This window comes from Protomyctophum bolini, assembly GCF_963924005.1.
Source record: "Protomyctophum bolini genome assembly, chromosome: 7".
Classification (NCBI taxonomy): Eukaryota; Metazoa; Chordata; class Actinopteri; order Myctophiformes; family Myctophidae; genus Protomyctophum; species Protomyctophum bolini.
Window position 1 is genome coordinate 12,493,394 of NC_137868.1, and position 15,540 is coordinate 12,508,933.

The following is a 15,540-nucleotide window of genomic DNA, read 5'->3' on the forward strand; positions in this document are numbered from 1 at the left end:
ACCCGGCCACTGGTTGCAAACGGTTGCAAGGAGTTGCATGGTGGTAACCTACCGCACGTTGCTGTTGTAGATGTTGAACGTGAGACAGACGATACCGAACAAGATTCCGAGGCCGGCGAACACAGACACGGATGCAAACAGCTTCTGAGACAAGAACCTGTAGTCTTCAATCACTACCGTCCGATCAGCTGGAGGCCCGGCACCTGACACAGAGATAGAGAGATCGAGGCAGAGGGAGGGAGGGAGGGAGAGAGAGAGTGAGAGAGAGAGATAGAGAGAGACAGAGAGAGACAGAGGGAGGGAGGGAGGGAGAGAGAGAGAGAGAGAGAGACAGAGAGAGGGCCGCTCTTATCATCATACATCATCTCATTCCGGCCAATCAGAATTTGCGTCCTCACCTTCGTCTTCAATGTACACGCACGCACACACACACACACACACACACCAAAAGCTGGACATATAGAGGGCCTCAATGATTATACGAGACGGTTGAACTTAATTAGCCGTTACGGTGTTAAGGGAAAACGAACATAAAAGAAGGTAGTAGCAGCAGTTTATAGCAATCATTGGCCGCATTAAGCACCACTTTATAAGTTGACAATGATGTGAAGGGTTACAAGATGACTAGATGATTACAAGGGTGAATAAAACATCAACACAAATTTATGGCACAGTACTACGTGAGACTGGAAGACCGTGAACTGGAAGGATTGGGTTATTTATCAATACAACTTTCATTTAATCTGTGTGTTGGTAAAGGTATCTTCTTCGATGTCTAGAACAAGGCCTGGTAATAGGCCATGCAGTCAATCTGTCAAGAGTGTGGTTATCTTGTCACATGGAACAATAGAACAGTGAAACGATGCTGTATGTACCCCCAGTCCCCCACACAGGACTGAGTAATGGATGTCAAAATATATGGCACACTTGTTTCACTGTGCCGTGTGTTATCTCCATCTTTAAATTATAGCATCTACATGAACAAAACTGTGGTTAATTAAAGCCTAATTGTCACTATGTCAAACAACAGTGTTGTTCGCTGTGGGAAAAGTATATTACGTAGAAAACATGGGCATCATCAATTGTGTGACATCCCCTTTGGCCTAGCCTGCAGGGTCTGTGTTGTCTGTCTCCCTTTAGTGTACCGGTACTCCCTTATCTATGTGTGTCCCCTCACAGATCTATATCGGTGCATTGGGAGCACCTGATCACTGCTCCCTGGAGCTCTATAAATGAGTCGGTGGTGTACACTGCCTGCATCCCCCTCCATTTGTCATGGCCCCACGGGACTGGTTGTGACAATTGGAAAAACAATATTTATTACAATGACTACAGGTTGATATCATTAACAGCTATTACATTATATAATATCACACGGACCACAGGGCCCTGAATTAATATGCCATGAACAGCTCTAGAACATTTACAACCCATTCAAATGTAAGTCTCCAAAACATCACAAATTAGCTTTGGTGTTAATTAAGCATAATGAGCTTTAGGGGTTAGGGAAAGTGCACACAGATGCTAGTAGCCTACACTGTAAAATCCTCTGTGTTATCTGCGGGTCCATTTGGTTACCATTGTACACACTCAGAGTTGAAGTAACACTGAGAATCTTTACAGTGTAGTTTGGAAAGTGAAGTATTCCTAAGTGAAGCTGGCTCCATGTGGGCCAGATGGATGGGGGCAGCCTTAACACTATCACCAACCTCTGGCAATGACAAACCTCTGTCTAGTCTAATCTAGGATGGCCTGCAGCTCCCTGCAGCTGCGTGCGTGCGTGCGTTCGCACAAGTGAGTGTGAGTGCAAATTGCATATCTTTCTTACCTGTGTGTGCATGCCATGCATACATGTATGAGTTTATGCATGCATGTACAGAGTTGTGCATGTAGCCAGATCATCTGTGTGTACATTTCTTGTATGTGAGTGAGAGAGGGAGTGAGAGAGTGAGAGAGAGAGAGGGAGAGCATCTGTGCATGTCCAGGCGGAATAAATCCTGTTCAGTGTCGCCAGGAGGGTAAGGATGCGTGGGGGTGGGTGTATGGTTGGGGGTGGATGCGTGGGGGTGGGTGTATGGTTGGGGGTGGGGTGACGTGTCAGCGATGATAAGGGTGATGTGTTGGCGTCACAGGCAGGACAGCACAGGGTCACAGCCAACGGTTCACCGTGTTTTCATGCACATGGTGTTGACACAGTGTCAGTGGAGTCACAGCACTGACACATGTGACATATGTATGTATGAACTCTGAATGAGAACTGCAGCTATGCATGCTGCTCTGTGTGTGTGTGTGTGTGTGTGTGTGTGTGTGTGTGTGTGTGTGTGTGTGTGTGTGTGTGTGTGTGTGTGTGTGTGTGTTGTGTGCGCGCGTGCGCGTGCATGTGTGTGCATGCGTGTACGTAGTCTGTTGAAATGGCATGTGCTTGCACAATTTAAACCCTCCTCCGTCCTTGATCAGGGAATCAGGACAGGGAGTTGCCATGGAGACCCATGCAGCTCTGTAACAGTTGCCACAGCGATTAGAAGAGCTGAGTTTAAAACGGTTGTTAGGGGCGACCATGAAGAGAGTGAGAAAGTAAGGGAGGGAGGTGCTAAGTAAACTGGGAGGAAAACAGCTTGAGAGCAATGGTGTAAAGTAGCCTAACATTAAGTACAGTAAGGTTGCATTCACGGTACAGTAACAGTAAGTACATTTACTCAAGCAATGTCAAATGTACTTAAGTACAATTTTGAGGTACTTTTACTTTACTTGAGAAATTATTTATATTTTACAAATATTTGACTTTGTAATAAGTTACTTTGCAGTTACATGAGTAAAATACCATAGTGTTTCTTCCATCACGGATGGAGGGATTTAGCTTCAGACTGGGTTCTGTGAGTGTGCAGTGAACTAAGCATACCTCTGCCACAGATCTATGTACAACTAAACTGAGTCAACTCAGAAACCCAGGAAATCAATATGATTTGTCATCCTTATTGGTCGATAAAAGCATATTGGTCCCCGTTTGGACAAAAAAAAAAGGTCAAACCAATTTCAGCTCTTTCAGTCTTCAATGCACAAAATGTCAACTCTGTTACATCGCCATAAGCTGAAATGTTGCCCTGAGGCGTTGGCTTCTGATCTAAAACTTTAACCCCAGAAAGAGGGGCTTTCTGAGTTCAGTTAAGCCCTGGTAACAAATAATTTCCTTAATAGCCTAAAAAGCAACTCTCTGTAGATCCCCGGCAGCATGCAGGATTGATTATTGGCCCAGTCGGTCCAGGCTCAAGTGTGTCACCTCTCCAGGGAGGGGTGGGCCAGTAAACAACCACAGAATTGGTCCTGGTCTTGGTGGCTGAAGAAAATCAACAGTAATAGATTTTTCACAGACAGCAGACTGTAACATGGATAGTGTGGCCCTCAAGTCTTAGCCTCCCATGCACAGAGTGAAAGAGAAAGCAAGCTGTTGGCTTGTGTGCTGTAAGCTAAGGCATCTCAGTATAGGAAATGACACAGGACCAAAGACATATCTTTCCCTTGTCAGACTGGGCGATTGAGCCAAGAGCTGGCCTGTATTTGCCTCAGCATCAGATTGTTGTGCATCTGCTGTGATGTGACATTTTAACACGTGCTGATGAATGGTGGTGGTTGTGAGAAGGGGCTAATTTAGGGTGAGAGGGAGTGATTCATCCCAAATGAATGGTTTCATCCCAACTAGCGGTTAGATGTAAGTTATCCTGATAGACGTGATTACATATTATTTCAAGAGAGTATTCTAAGTTAAGCGACCAGAGGTCTAATGTGATCTAACAACGCTGACTCGCGGCTTGACACACACACACACACACACACGCACACACACACACACACACACACACACACACACACACACACACACACACACACACACACACACACACACACACACACACACACACACACACACACACACACACACACACACACACACACACACACACACACACACACACACACACACACACACACACACACACACACACACACACACACACACACACACACACACACACACACTGTAGGCAATATAATCAGCTATCAACCCACCTATCCAGACATCATTGCCGAACCAGGAGAGGTTCTTCTGGGAACTGTCATAGTAGCCGATCTTCTTATAGCTGCCTCCTAGATGAGGGAGAGATCCAAAGAGAGGCAAGACATATATGATCAATTAGTAGGCTGACTGTTCTTGTCATTTAATCTGAGGCGCTCAGGTCAGGATTATATTAGAAATTAGAAATAGATATAAAAATGTATGTCGTAGATTAATACAAATTAAATTCATTATGTCTCTGAAACAGTGTTTTAATACTGCAGAAGCCTACTAGTTGCAAGTTATTTTTGTTTTGTTTACAGTTAGTTCAGTCAGACAACTCAAGGAGGATGTAATATATATATTTATTGAATATAAGATAATCAATGCAATATATTTATTATGGTTTGGCGATGTATTGGATCTGCTTTTTAGGTACGGGTCAAGCGCATCAGTCCCGACCATAGGGACTCCGAATCCCCCGTACCTAAAACAGTAGATCCAAAACGACAGGTGGTAGCTGGGGTGGAGGTGGGTGAGCACGCACTTGTATACAGCAGCGCACAGTATACAATAAAGCATTTAGCAAGTAAGCAAGCAGAATGAGCGCAAGTTGTATGACAGCAGCACGCTGATACAGCAGCAGTGGGCAAACAAGAAGGCAGAGGAATGCAAACCTCTGGTTCAAGTAGCCGGTATGAGAGATGGGGTGAGCTGTGATTGGCTGAGTAAATCATGTGGATGATGCTGTGGTGGCCCAATTAACGGCCGGCGCGCTGACTGAGGTTCCCTGACTGAACTTGCTCTGCGCATGTCTACGACAGGCGCAAATGCTCATATGTTGGATTGTTTGTGCCTGTAAGAGTTCATAAATGTTGCCCTTTTGTCTGCTACATTCTAGTTTTTTCCATTGCTTTACTTTTGCGTGAAAATTGTGTTCATTTAAATACTTGCCGGAGTCGCATGTGGCTGAGTCTACTGTAAATTGGCGAAGGTAAATTAGCGAGTGTTGCGCTGAATTCTGTGACTGGAGCTTACGCCTTATGGGAAAGCATTGTGCACTCCCAATTGGCTTAAAGGACAGCCAATGAGTAAAAGGTCATGAAAAAGTCATGACTAGTGCAGTCACTGGAACTGGTAAAAAAGAGAGAGTGGCATTCATAACCAAGAATACTGATAAGGCCCTTGAATTATTCAGGAATTCAAGTCAGGTTGTCTCATTGTAGATGTCAAATTGCATCGACACCATAACAGGAAATATGAGACTGGGTGGGTGGGAGCTGGGAGGAGGGGGGATTATAAATAAAGGACACCAAAAAGAACAGAGGTAGAAAATAATCCCCAACCTTATCCTGTGCAGGAGAAACTCATTAAGTCAGCGGTGACAAATAGGGTGCCATTTCCAGGAATGGCTTAAGACAAGGCTTGATCCCAATTAAACTGAAGCCTTGAATCAACACATTTCTGCTTCAAGCGCATTCGCATTCGCAATTATGTGACATTGAGACCAATTGCAGCGAAATCCCACCGTAGCAGTCCCTCCCAAAAAATAATAGGCCTAGGTTTCGCTTTGTAATGAGCAGAGAGCAGGCATGAATCAATGTGAAAAATACAGTCAGCAATGACCTAATTGATGAATGAGTGACATTTACTCCTCAGACCATCCTTCTGCAATAGGAAGTCTATGACAGAGTGTGGCCATGAGGGATTCAGTGTAGAATGGCATGTGTGGGAGGACAAAAAGGCTGAGATAGCAGAGTCATTAATTTTACCTTGCAGTTGTTCAATAAGTGTCATTGCCATCCTGGAACCCTGAGCATCAAACACCACATGGCCCTAAGACACAGGAAAAAGAAGAAGTAAATTAATAGAAAAACTGTAATGTGTGTAACTAGTGTAACACATTTTGCTTTAATCTAACCAGTTCAACTTAATGACGCCGTAGTTTCTTACACCAACAGCATAGTGATATATTTTCACTGCAGGTATGTTTGATTAGGTAACTAGCCCCCCACAGTTATATATGAAACTAAACACCTTCAGCCTAATGTATTATCTGTCGTATGAAGCTGTTGCTAAGGAAGCGGACGTATGATGTAGTAAGTAAGTATTAGCCACTAGCCATTATCCTATACTCAACATCCCCGTAGCATGTTCCCTTCTACTGCTTTTACTGCACTCACCGAAACCCCTTCAAATGAGCTTGTGTTGAGGGCCCTATAGATCTCTGAGGTGATGTCATGGTTGTTGTAGTTGAAGTCCTCCAGGCGCCGGCCCTTGGCTTTCAGCGGGGCCACAGTCTTGTTGAGGGCCAGAGCCAGGGCCCACACCGCATCGTAGGCTAGAGGGGCCTCCTGGAAGCCACCGGTCTCCTCCGGGTTCAGCCCACCCAGCCGAGACATCAACGCTGCCTGGAACTCCTGGGATGTCTGATTGGGAATGAACAGAAAGAAATCCTTGGTTTAGCCCTAACTTTATCTAACAATAGACATAAAATGTATTAAGCTTTAGATTTCCTGGCCAGTTCAAGGCCAGTGAGTCGATGTATTTCCTCCAACTGCGCCTTGGTCTGCCCCGGGGTCTCCTCCCAGTGGGACGTGCGTCGAGGACCTCGCTAAGGAGGCGCCCGAGAGGCATCCTAACCAGATGCCCGAACCACCTCTGGCTCCTTTCCAGGCGAAGGAGCAGCGGTTTTACTCCGAGTCTCTCTCGTGTGACTGAACTTCTCACCCTATCTCTAAGGGAGATGCCAGCCACCCGTCGAAGAAAACTCATTTGTGAATTGTGTGACGCATGTGTGACAGGAAATAATAACCAATCTCCAAGGTATGAAATGTCTGAGGTCAATTACACTTCCAACTCAGCCATGTCAATTACAGCTCATTGAAATTCCAGCTTGGCATTTGGTATTAAAAACTGCCACTAGCTACCGAAGACTAGCTGACAGTGTGCCATCGCAGACAGTTCAATATTGGAACAGCGGCTTCATCTGCGCACACTTTCTGGCGGAAATATGCCAATTCTGTACTTGGAAATTGAATTTGAATATACTGAATGTGAATGGGAACTGTGCCCGTGCTGTGGGTCTTATTGCTGCGGGGAGTTGATATGGTACCTCAACAGATACTGTACATCAGCAGGTAGCGTCAGGTACAGTATGCATACATAAACAACCGCTGCAGATAAGGAGCAAGGGAGGGATGCGGCGAGGGGGAGAGGGTGTCAGAGGAAGAGGGAAAGGCGGGGGGAGATGAGCAGTAGGAGGTACATTTCAGGTTCGAAGAAAAGAAGCATAACATTGAGAAAGAAGGGATGAAGAAAGACAGGCGAGCAGAGGAGGAGGAGGTGGCTGAGTTAGCCCATTAAGACCTGAGGCCGATTCTACAAATTCGAACTCTTTCAAGATTTTTCACAAATGTTCAAAAATAGCAGATGTACAAGCTTGTATATATGCTATTTTAGAATAGCCAACGTACTGTAATAATCTAAAATGACACAGATGTTAAAGGCTGAGGGTAAGGGCAGGAGGAGGGACAGAGAAGAGCGGACAAAAGAAGAAAGCAGGAGAAAATAGCTGCAAGGTGCCAATGAGATGATGGTGGGTGAAGGAAACACAGTGACCAGGGAAAGTAAGGCGGTAAGACAGTAATACAGAGTCTAGCTCCATTGACCCCCAAAATGATAGGCTAAATATACACTTGGCCGCTGCCCCCCGTTTGAAAATATTTTGTACCAGGGATCCCATAAGAGAAGATTATGTCGACTTACAAGCCCTACAACCAAGCCCACACGCGTTGCAAGGTTGTAGATAGACTATTTCAAATGGTTGTTTAAAACAGTTCCTCATTTTGCTAGGATCGACCTTAAGGGACATTTCACCGCTGGAAGAAACTGCAGTCACTCAATGTTAATAGTATTTGTAGTAGATAACAATATAGTAGCACAATTTGAAATTTGCACCCTATGACCATAAAAGTCATAAGTGGATTGCTGAATTCCTACAATGACAATAATGCTTTGGTGTGGAGGTGTGACTTGTAGTAGTAGTCGAGGAAGGACTCGTTTGTTGGAGAAATGTAATTTCGTTTTTTTCTGCTGCTACAGTTGGAAATAATGACAAAATAAAGCAATCTTGAATCTTGAATCTTGAAGTGAGACCACATTCTCATGACAATGGTATCATGACTAAAATATCTAAAAACACATAAAAACCCCAGGAAAGTGTTTCTTGTGTCCTAAACGTCATTCAAATAAGATCTGGTTGCAAAATGGGCGAAGTGGCCCTTTAACCCATTTTGACCTGAGATCAGATTAAAAAAATGTCTTCTACATCCTGACAGTTTTCTGAAAAAGCTATGTTTCTATGTCAGTGGTTCTTCGATTTTTCAAAATAGCAGACCTACAAGCTCGTAGCGCGCCACTCGGTGGCGCGCTATGAGCTTGTAGATCTGCTCTGAACACCAAAAGGGGTTCCCGCCCCAAAATGGGTTAAGCATACCTGGGGGTATCCTGGAACCTACTTTGAGAAGCACCGGCCTAGCGTATTAAAGCGTCACCCACCAGGTTGGAGGCACCACGGATGGTCTCTGGATTCAGCATGACAATCTCCGTGGTGACGTGTCCCTCCACAGCCTCCGTCATGTTCTCCACTGTGCAGTTGATGGCTGGGTCTTTAATCTTGAACCAGTTGTCTGCGTACCAACCGATCAGGAACCACACATACTTCTTCCCATAGAGCTTCTCTTTGAACACCTGTGGGAAAAGTTAAGAGAGTTAAAGTAACACGATTAATGCGTGCCTCCTCTCTGACTCCAGCAGCGCATTTTGTTGCTATGAAAACTACTAAATTAATTTAGACATTCCACAAAGAAACTAATTACAGAGTCCAGTTCCTCCTAATAGGCAGTCAGGATGAATCTACTGTGATCAATTGAGTGGAAAGGAAAACTCACCTCGCAAAACACCTTCCTGGCTTCGGTCTCGTAAAAGAGCCCCACAATGATTCTAGCATCCTGGCGCTGTGACACGCGCGCACACGCACACACACACACACACACACACACACACACACACACACACACACACACACACACACACACACACACACACACACACACACACACACACACACACACACACACACACACACACACACACACACACACACACACAAACCCAATAAAAGCTCTTAGTCATAACATTAACAGCACAATAACAGCCAAGTTGTTATGCAGTTCCTGCTACTTCACAGGGCGGCCGCGTGCCGCTGTTCGGGAGCTGTTAATTAGCCGTGTGCATTACATTTCCTCAATCAAATCGCCTCTATGCTAATGGCATCGCGCATGCAGCTGTGAGCCTGTGAGCAGCTGAGGTGAATTTTACATCAAAGCACCTTGAGATTCTTGACAGCAACAGCCGGGTCGGTGAGAAAGCTCTGACGAACACTGATCTCAATGCCTGCCTCCTTCGTCCTCTCCTCCAGATCATCTAGCGTCTGGGAGATGAAAGACAATAGACAGAGACGGAGACAGACAGAGAGGGTGAGGAGGAAGGTATGAAGGTTAGAAAATCCACCTTTCAGCTGGAAATGATCAGACCCCCCCCCCTTCCTTTTCCCCCATCCCTGTACATACAGTGTTTTATTTTTCCTGTGATGATATTTAATTTTGTTGTTATTTTTTATGTCATGTCTATGAATTGATTGCATAGGTGCTATCCCTTTTGGACGCATATGTGTGTGTGCATGCGTGAGTGCGTGCGTGCGCGCGCGTGTGTGTGTGTGAAAGAGGGATCATTAACCTCCATTACAGGAGAGAACCTGAGTGCCATGGTATTGAGCGCTGTGCCTGGGAGAGATGCATTGCCTAATCAATATTTCTCGCCACCAATATTCCAACAAATTACTTCAGAAATCCTACAACAATTGCCTGGAATGAATACTTAAAAGCAGACTCTTATAGCCAGGCACTTGTGCACACACATAATAACGACACTCTGATGACGCACGCACGCACACACACACGCACACGCACACACACACACACACACACACACACACACACACACACACACACACACACACACACACACACACACACACACACACCAAGGCAACCAAGAATGTACAGTACATTGTAACGCAGGCATCATTCACACATAGTACACACATACACACTCACACAAGACAAGAAGAAATGATCAGTCAATGTGGGGACTGTGGACAAATAAAAAGGTAGACCAAATGACAGGAGAGGACAGAGGAGATGAAACAGAGATAAAGAAGAAGATTTAGTTCCACTGACTGAAGTGAACACTTCGGTGGTCTGCTGAATGGTGGCGATGCGTGTCCACTTCCACTTCTGGAAGAGCCGCACCCTGGTGGGGTTGTGGAGCGTGGCTGAGGGGTGGGTGCGGAAGAAGGTCGGGAAGCGCTGTCGGTTGGACAGGGCAGGCGAACTGGAGCCGTAGGACAACTGGTGGAGTTGGAAGCAGAATGTGTGAGAAAGTTGTTGACAGAGGGAAGGCAGAGAGAGAGAGAAACAACATTTACACTTTTGAACAGTTTCCTGGGGATGTCTCCTCAATACATCGGCATGTGACTGATGTGAGGAGACATCATTCACCATGGATTCAGATCAGAACATGTCCCCTCTGTATATGCACATTGCTGTATGGTGGCAGTGAGTTCAAACAGCGGGAGACAGAATGATTGACAGATATAGGAAAATTGAAACACACGAAGAACAAGAAAGAACCATATCACACCTTCATTTTCCCTGGTTACGTAGGCTACAGAGGAGGGTTCTGGGCTACGAGCTGCTGCCTTGGTGTGGAGGATCCAAGGTAGCAGCCTCAGTATCACCCATAATTATGGGGGATACTGTAGCACTGGTCCATAGCTCTAATGCGTTGCATTTAGAGCTATGTTACTCTCGACGCCACTCGCATGAATGCAGACCAGCCTCTCGTCTTTAGCATAAATAAAAATAACGTTTTTGCTACTCGCCAAAACAAAGGCGGGTTGTGTCATTAGAAAGCCTACTGTCCTTAGTGGAAGCACTCTGAGCCCCCGACCACACATAAACGGTACTTTTTGGCCAAAAGGGTTTTTTGTTTCCACTGGAGAAAAAAAATACTTTTAGTTACTCCACTGCGCCTTCTACCGATATTGCCCAGAGAATGTTTTATCGCACTCACTCACGCACACACACACACACACACACACACACACACACACACACACACACACACACACACACACACACACACACACACACACACACACACACACACACACACACACACACACACACACACACACACACACACACACACACACACACACACACACACACACACACACACACACACACACACACACACACCGCAAACAACCAACAATGCAAACAACCAACAATGCATATATAGTTTTGAGCAATGAGGACATTGGAATGGACTTTGTGATACAGTAGATGTCACATGTCATGTAGACATCTGTTTGTGCTCCCAGCACTAACATCCCTGTGCGTACACACAGGTAAAGAAGGTGTTGATACAACAACACAAATAGTGACAGCTGAGCTCTAACTTGACGCGAAAGCGAAAGGGGCAGAAAGCATTGATGTGTACTGGGGGGAAATAGCTGCAGCTTCCACTTCCAACGTACATTAAACACACATGACACTGTGTCCCAAAACTGGGAATGTAAATAATTAAATATAGGTTAACATTCAGCTAAAATAGGTAAATATTTTGGGAAAAATAAGTGAACATTTGGGGGACTAAAAGCAAATGCATCGCATTGAGCTTGTAAATCTGCTATTTGACATACTTGTGTACATTGATTAAATTATGTATCACAAAGCTAACTGTTACACACACAGGGAGAAACACAGGAATAAAGTAAAGTACAGAGCAGTCAAACAAATTAACATAATGCATCACATGCACACCAAATATATACAATTGAGAAGAGCACACTTTGTGCACGCACAGCTTTGTGTGCGGTTCGGTTGGCCAAGTCATAGACCGTGAGTCCGTGACAATATATGCGGAAGTGCCGTTTACGCCTGTGCTTTGTGGCCGTGATGCGTCACTGCCTTTACCTCTACATTTCCAACCCAGCTTTGTGGGTGTTCGCACCAAGGTGGCAAAATTGAAAAATAGCTAGGAGGAGGAGCAGGAGCAGAAATGATAATGCAGCTGCACTCCCAAAGAGACAAGCCAAATCCCCTATTGCTGCTTTCAAAAAGACAGACAAAAGGAAATCTTTTGATTCCCACCACAACATCAGCCCTTGTAGTGGCAGATCAGTGGCAGTCCCTGGCTTAGTGTCACCAAAGGAGAGCAATGGGGTATCAAATTAACACCATGCCAACAGAGGACATTTTTCGCATATGGGAAACCAATCATTTAAGCCTAAAAGGAATCCTTGTTGGCCATGGGAGAAATTAGGCTTATGGATTTTAGGCACAGCTATTTCTGTCACATTCACCTAGCCTGACATTGACAGACTGATCACATGGGCTCACTCACAGGTTCTCGCCACGACATCGTGGAGAGAACTAGCTGGCAATGCCAGGCTAACATTGAACCCAGGTCTCCTGCATGGGAAGCCAAACATTTACTACTTGGCCAAAGCAGGGAATCCCCCCCTAAGCCTTTGGGCTACAGGCAGAGATACTCACTGTCTGCTACTCAGACAGAGAACGGCAATGGAAGTAATTGCTTGTGGCAGTTACTACGCAGCAAGTGGTGTCATGTAGTAAAGGGTGCAACAGTGTACGACTACGAGGCAGAGTTGAGGCGGCGGAGCAAGGAGACGAACGACCAAGAGGGAAAAAGGCACAGACAGTAATGATAGAGAAGAAAAAAAGAGAGGAATAAAGACACAGAGGGAGGAAAGATAGAGGGAAGGAAATAGAGCAGAGGGCCCCGGGCAAGGGGAAAGGATGGAAGTAGGGGGAGAGAGAGAGAGAGAGAGAGAGAGAGAGAATTCAGATTTTACTGTTGAACAACATAAAATGGCAAATACTGGCGTGCGGAAAGAATGGGTTGTTTGCACTCACTGCCTAACCACTTAATGAAAGTTGTATATAAGAGAACAAAGGGCTAAATATGAAGTACATCGGCTACAGAGTGCAGGGAAGAAAAAGCAGGCATACAGTACAAAATAGAGACAGTTTTACTCAAACACACTTGAAGTCACATGAGCTGTTTCTGTGAAACCACTCTTTTTGCCGCTGCCTTACATGAGTTTTTGCACTGCAATTATATTTATTATAAAAGAAAATCATTCTTTTGTGTTTATTGTATCCTAATGTCCTTTTATAATGTGTTTCCTTTGCTTTATGTGCAAAGCACATTGAATTGCATTTTCAGGGTTGAAATGTGCAATACAAAATAAACTGGCCTCGCTTTGCCTTTGTGTCCTTGGTCACTTTGTAAAGTGCATAAGCATGCCGATTTCACCTTTGTGGATCCTGACTTGATTAATAAGTGGCTAAGAAATGTTTACTCCATTTGCGCTATGGAGCAGGGAAGTGAGGTAAACATTGGCTACCAGTAAAAGCGGACCCAACCCAACTTCCTCTAGGTTTCTATCAGTGTTGCATTGGTCATTGCACGCAGTACCATGGCGCATGTTGCTTTGCCACTCGATGTGCCATTCACTTTAAGCATGCGCATACCCTCTATTAACATAGGAATAAGCCTGAATAAGCCCATTATGTTTATGTGACTAACTCCTGTAGTGTAGGTGCGACGTGTTGCTTGATGTCATTAACATAGTGTCCCCGCACGCAAAGACAAAATCACCAATTCAACATTGGTTTCTCTGGGTATGAAACCACAAAAAGAAATACTCACCACTATGAGGTTCCACATGCGGGCAGCCTCGGCCACTATGGTGGAGACACCGCTGCAGCCGGGCATCAAGACGATCTTTATGGGCTCCGTGTAGAGAAGGTCATAGAGCAGCTTGGTGGATTCACCGGGGTCACACTGAAGTGGACGGAGAGTTGGAGGAAAGGACGAGGAGAGGATGATGGGAAAGTAAAGTATGGGTGTTTGTTTGAGTGGATGTACACGTGTGTTTATTTGTGGGTGTATGAATGCATGCGTGTGCATGGATGGATGGATGGATGGATCGCGGCAGAGAGGGAGAAAGACAGATGGGCAGAGATATAGCCAGGAAGGGAGAGATAGTCGACCGGGGGGAGGGGTTAGGAGACCAGATAGGGTGAGGGAGACGGTTGATGACACAGGAAACAGAGGACATGGGCGATGGAAGAAGGAAAGATGAAAGAAGGGAGAGTGGTAAAGGAGGAAAGGAATCAGAATCATCTTAATTTGTCACCTCACAGGTGTATATGTGTAAAAAGGAGGAAAGAAACAAAAGTTAACCACAATGCATTACAAAACTTGTCCATGAAGCTCTCACTGTCCTTTATTGCAGTACAACACGATATCCATAAGCATAATAAATGGTCCCAAGCCCATTACAGAGAGAGAGAGAGAGAGAGAGAGAGAGAGAGAGAGAGAAAGAGAGCAAGTGAGCTTGTATTCAACTCGTTGTGAGATTGTACATCTGCTACAATAGCTCCTTTTTTAAGAATAAAATGTATATTATAGGTGAAAAAGTAATTTCACCTATAAGTGCTCAAAATAGGGACACAAGGTTGAAAGTGGTTAAAGGACCACTTCACCACTTTTCAACCTATTTTCATATAATTGGTCCTCATTAATATTCACTAGAGCGGTGCCTGTTGGGCACTGGCCTACTTGGAACGATGCAAGTTGGAAATTAATTCTCCACCCAGTTATGTCTGTGTCCATTTTATGCCCATATGTGGAGTTCTTTGTCTGGCATGCACAAATATGGAGTCTATGCAGATGTCAGAACATATTGTGATGTCAGAACAGGCCAGCTCCATATATGGAGATCTAGGGCCTCTGTCCAGAGCCCGGGCAGAGGCGGTTCTGGACAACCGTGGGTACGACCAACTCAAGGCCGGGCACTGCTAGCCTGGCGCAGCCAGACTTCATCCGCCCCTATTGCATATGCAATTATGCATATGCCCCGAGGCGGAGCCCAGCGAAGTGGTATATTAGTATTGCAACGCGAGGCTAGGTCACTGCACTCCCTGTGGTGGTGTGGAACACGTGTGGTGAATTTGTCGGTGGGACGAAGGGTTCTCGAGTTACGTGGATTACAGACACACACACACACACACACACACACACACACACACACACACACACACAGACTTGGTGCATTTTGAAGAAATAACATTAATAATGAACGTTTCTATCAGCTTGGATGACAAATTGATTGATTGATTGATTGATTGATTGATTGTCTACGGCTTTTAAAATATTTAACCAATGAAATATGCATTATGAGAGCTAAATAAAAACTACGTTAGATCCATTGGAACAGTTATTTTTTCCATTCCCTGAACAGTCATGGTTTTGGATATACAAGGGTT

At 45.0% G+C, this 15,540-nt stretch overlaps 1 protein-coding gene across 2 annotated transcripts in view; it reads right to left on the reverse strand.

Annotated features, from left to right (window-relative positions):
- Positions 1 to 15,540, reverse strand: part of gabbr1a (gamma-aminobutyric acid (GABA) B receptor, 1a) — a gene marked incomplete at its 5' end in the record, with an annotated part of 52,720 nt that overhangs the window by 17,423 nt on the left and 19,757 nt on the right. For both annotated transcript variants that reach the window (XM_080767731.1, XM_080767732.1), the window contains 9 exons: positions 53 to 203; positions 4,066 to 4,143; positions 5,824 to 5,887; positions 6,235 to 6,480; positions 8,612 to 8,803; positions 9,004 to 9,069; positions 9,444 to 9,545; positions 10,354 to 10,524; positions 13,919 to 14,053. In XM_080767731.1, the coding sequence (XP_080623857.1) occupies positions 53 to 203; positions 4,066 to 4,143; positions 5,824 to 5,887; positions 6,235 to 6,480; positions 8,612 to 8,803; positions 9,004 to 9,069; positions 9,444 to 9,545; positions 10,354 to 10,524; positions 13,919 to 14,053 (1,205 nt within the window). The remainder of the gene's footprint in view (positions 1 to 52; positions 204 to 4,065; positions 4,144 to 5,823; positions 5,888 to 6,234; positions 6,481 to 8,611; positions 8,804 to 9,003; positions 9,070 to 9,443; positions 9,546 to 10,353; positions 10,525 to 13,918; positions 14,054 to 15,540) is intronic.